This window comes from Pinus tabuliformis, chromosome 9 (genome assembly GCF_031772625.1).
Source record: "Pinus tabuliformis cultivar Carrire ecotype Pingquan chromosome 9, CPIR1, whole genome shotgun sequence".
NCBI lineage: Eukaryota > Viridiplantae > Streptophyta > Pinopsida > Pinales > Pinaceae > Pinus > Pinus tabuliformis.
The window spans coordinates 562,912,614-562,915,287 of record NC_142307.1 but is presented as its reverse complement, the minus strand read 5'-3'; the positions used below and the strand labels follow the sequence as shown (position 1 = coordinate 562,915,287).

The following is a 2,674-nucleotide window of genomic DNA, read 5'->3' as shown; positions in this document are numbered from 1 at the left end:
AAATGTATTAACCAACTATCCCAACAACTTTTCAAGCGATGAAGAAAAGGAGGGAGCTATTAAGACGAGATGCAATATTAAATTGGTATTCACAAATGTCGGTATCATGGAGATTTCTGTTTTATTTACCATTTATTTCAAATTAAAAGTGAAATAAAGCATTTATAGTGAGAATTTATTATAATTTAGTTATTAAATTAGTGGTGGGGATAGTTATTATTGGCTGTAATCTGTTTATCTAGACTGACTCATCACTGTTATTTGAGTAAAACCATGACTGAAATTATCATTGGCGGTATTTAAAAGGCCAGGTTTTGCCTCTACCAAATGCCTCTAAGTCATGGAATATTAACTTATTTCCTTGAAATTATCATTGACTTTAAGTAAAGAGCCAGCTTTAGTTTTCGTTCTTACTAGAAGCTTTAAGTAAAAAGTCAGATTTGGTTTTCACTTTTACCAGATACATCTAGGTCATAGAATATTAACTTGTTTCCTTAAATCCTAAAATATTAACTTATTTCCTTAAATCCTAAAAAAACAACCTCTTAACCAAAACCTTTAACAAAAGAATTATTACTTTTCTAATTTTTATATATAATTTTTATTATTTTGTATATAATAAAAATCAACCTATTATTAAATTTTTAATTAATTTCATTACGACGGTTTTTGTAAAACTGTATTATGGTTAGCTAAATTAATTTGGTTGGTTTTGTAGTATTTTGAAGTTACTAATATCCTTTTGTGAAACTCGGCCTGGATTTAATAACCATGCAAACGATACACTACTAACAGTGGACGACAACTGGACACAAATTCGTAGAATAAGAATCTCAGTAATATTTATAACATACAAGAAAAAACTTAAAACTACATTCCTATAGGGCACTTTAATTTCCTGAATTTTGTACTAGAAATGATAACAGTCAAAAAAAAATTGTACGACATTTAAATTGTGAAGAAAAATAAAATAATATTTTTTAATTACTTTAAGTTTAGGAGATTTATTTTTAGGAATTAGGCGATTTTTTTAAATGGATAAACAAATTTTATGAGATAAAATAACTCAGAAATACAGTATTATAAAAAATTAATTACTTAAACTTATAACGCTAATTAATCTTTATCAAATTTTACACAAATTTGATAAGAAAATATACCCAAGAAACTTCAAAAATTAGTAAAATTGAAATTTGAAAAAAAACATACTCAAATAAATTCATTGTTTCCATAAACAATGGTATAATATTTTTTTAATAATATGTCAATAATAACACTGAAATCTGCAATGGCAAACCAGTTATCCAACTCTAAGAATATGCAACCATCGCTCATTTAATGCCTATTGACAAACTATATATTTGTACATCTCATCTTTATTCTATACATTTTTCTTTAGAAATTAATATACCAAACCTTGCTTTCAATACCATACAAGGCAAGGCAAAGCGGTTCCCATATGCAGATCAGATGCATACTAACTGGAAAGAAATGCAGATCAGATGAATACTAACTGGGAGAGAAACTTATTGACCTTTTCGAAATGCAGAGGAGATGAATACTAAATCGGAGAGAAACTTGTTGAGAAACTTATTGACTTAAAAGAAAATCCAGAAATTCAGACGATGCAGCAGGAATTTGGGTTCTCGTCGCTCAAGTAATAAGTAGTGTTGCTGTAATGATCGCATCCGGATGGAAGAACGACATAAGTAATGTTTTGTTGCAACGATTCCCGCTTCTCCGCAGCCTTTTCTTCAGGCACCTTTTTCTCATCGGGCTTCTTCTCGGGCTGTTTTTTCTCAGGTTCAGGTTTCTTCACGGGATCGGGCTTCTTCTCTGGTTCTTTAGAAGGTCCGACACTAACCAAATCTGCGAATCCGAATTTTCGGAGACTGTCTGTGAGGCGCACTGGATCTACATCTCCAATTACAGTGATCTTCTTATCTTTCTCCTCAACTGCTACAGAGATAACTCCTGTGATAGATCCACAGACCCACTAAAGTTGAGTACAAATTATTGAAGCCTTGAAAAATCCATTTTCCTGAGTCTCGAAAATTTACCTTGAATCTTTGCAAGCGTTTTCATGGCCCTCCTTGTGCATTTTTCACAATTTAGCTCCACTTTCATTACGATTTTCTGCACAGTAATGCGTAGAAATCACGTCAGATTACAGCCTCGAAACAAAATGAAAGATGAATAACCACTGTCTTACCTGCGACATTTTGACAGCTGCCAGAATGTAAGAAGGTTGCAGACCCTCTGATGAAGCAGCTCCCCTCTCTCTCTCTCTGCGACTCCCCTGAATAGGAAGGCTCAATAAATTAATTACAGACTCAGTGATAGGAGAACAGATGTTCAGTCAATTTCTGCAAGCTTTTTAAAAGCAATCGTATTTTCACTTTCTTGGAAACAGAACTTAGATGTGAACACAAATTGTCATTGACCAAATCGAACTGCAACATTTGTACGCAGCTAAATTCTCAGTTGGACTTTTGACCACGAGGATGTTCACAACGTAAGCCTTGCACACTAGGTTAAGTTTTTGATTAGTTTTAAATTTTATCAAAGATTAATTGCACTCGGAGGATCACTTAAATCATTACAACAGAATTCGAAGTGAGTAAAGATGGTTATGATATTATTGCAAAGAATTTAATAGAATTGTTATCTAATT

The 2,674-nt window shown here is 32.2% G+C and overlaps 1 protein-coding gene across 1 annotated transcript; it reads right to left on the bottom strand.

Moving 5' to 3' along the window:
- Nucleotides 1-1,331: 1,331 nt before the first annotated feature.
- Nucleotides 1,332-2,411, bottom strand: LOC149149760 (heavy metal-associated isoprenylated plant protein 12-like). The gene is made up of 3 exons (XM_089441058.1): nt 2,213-2,411; nt 2,061-2,136; nt 1,332-1,974 (listed from the first exon to the last, which is right to left on the bottom strand). Exons 1-3 carry the CDS (start codon nt 2,219-2,221, stop codon nt 1,619-1,621), a joined length of 441 nt encoding a protein of 146 aa, XP_089297184.1. The 5' UTR covers nt 2,222-2,411; the 3' UTR covers nt 1,332-1,618.
- Between the last annotated feature and the right edge of the window lie 263 nt (nt 2,412-2,674).

Bases quoted from the DNA above. Each gene is read 5' to 3' on its own strand.
- LOC149149760 (XM_089441058.1), bottom strand. The intron at 1,975-2,060 runs GTAAATTTTCGA...GATCTATCACAG, and splicing joins AACGCTTGCAAAGATTCAAG to GAGTTATCTCTGTAGCAGTT.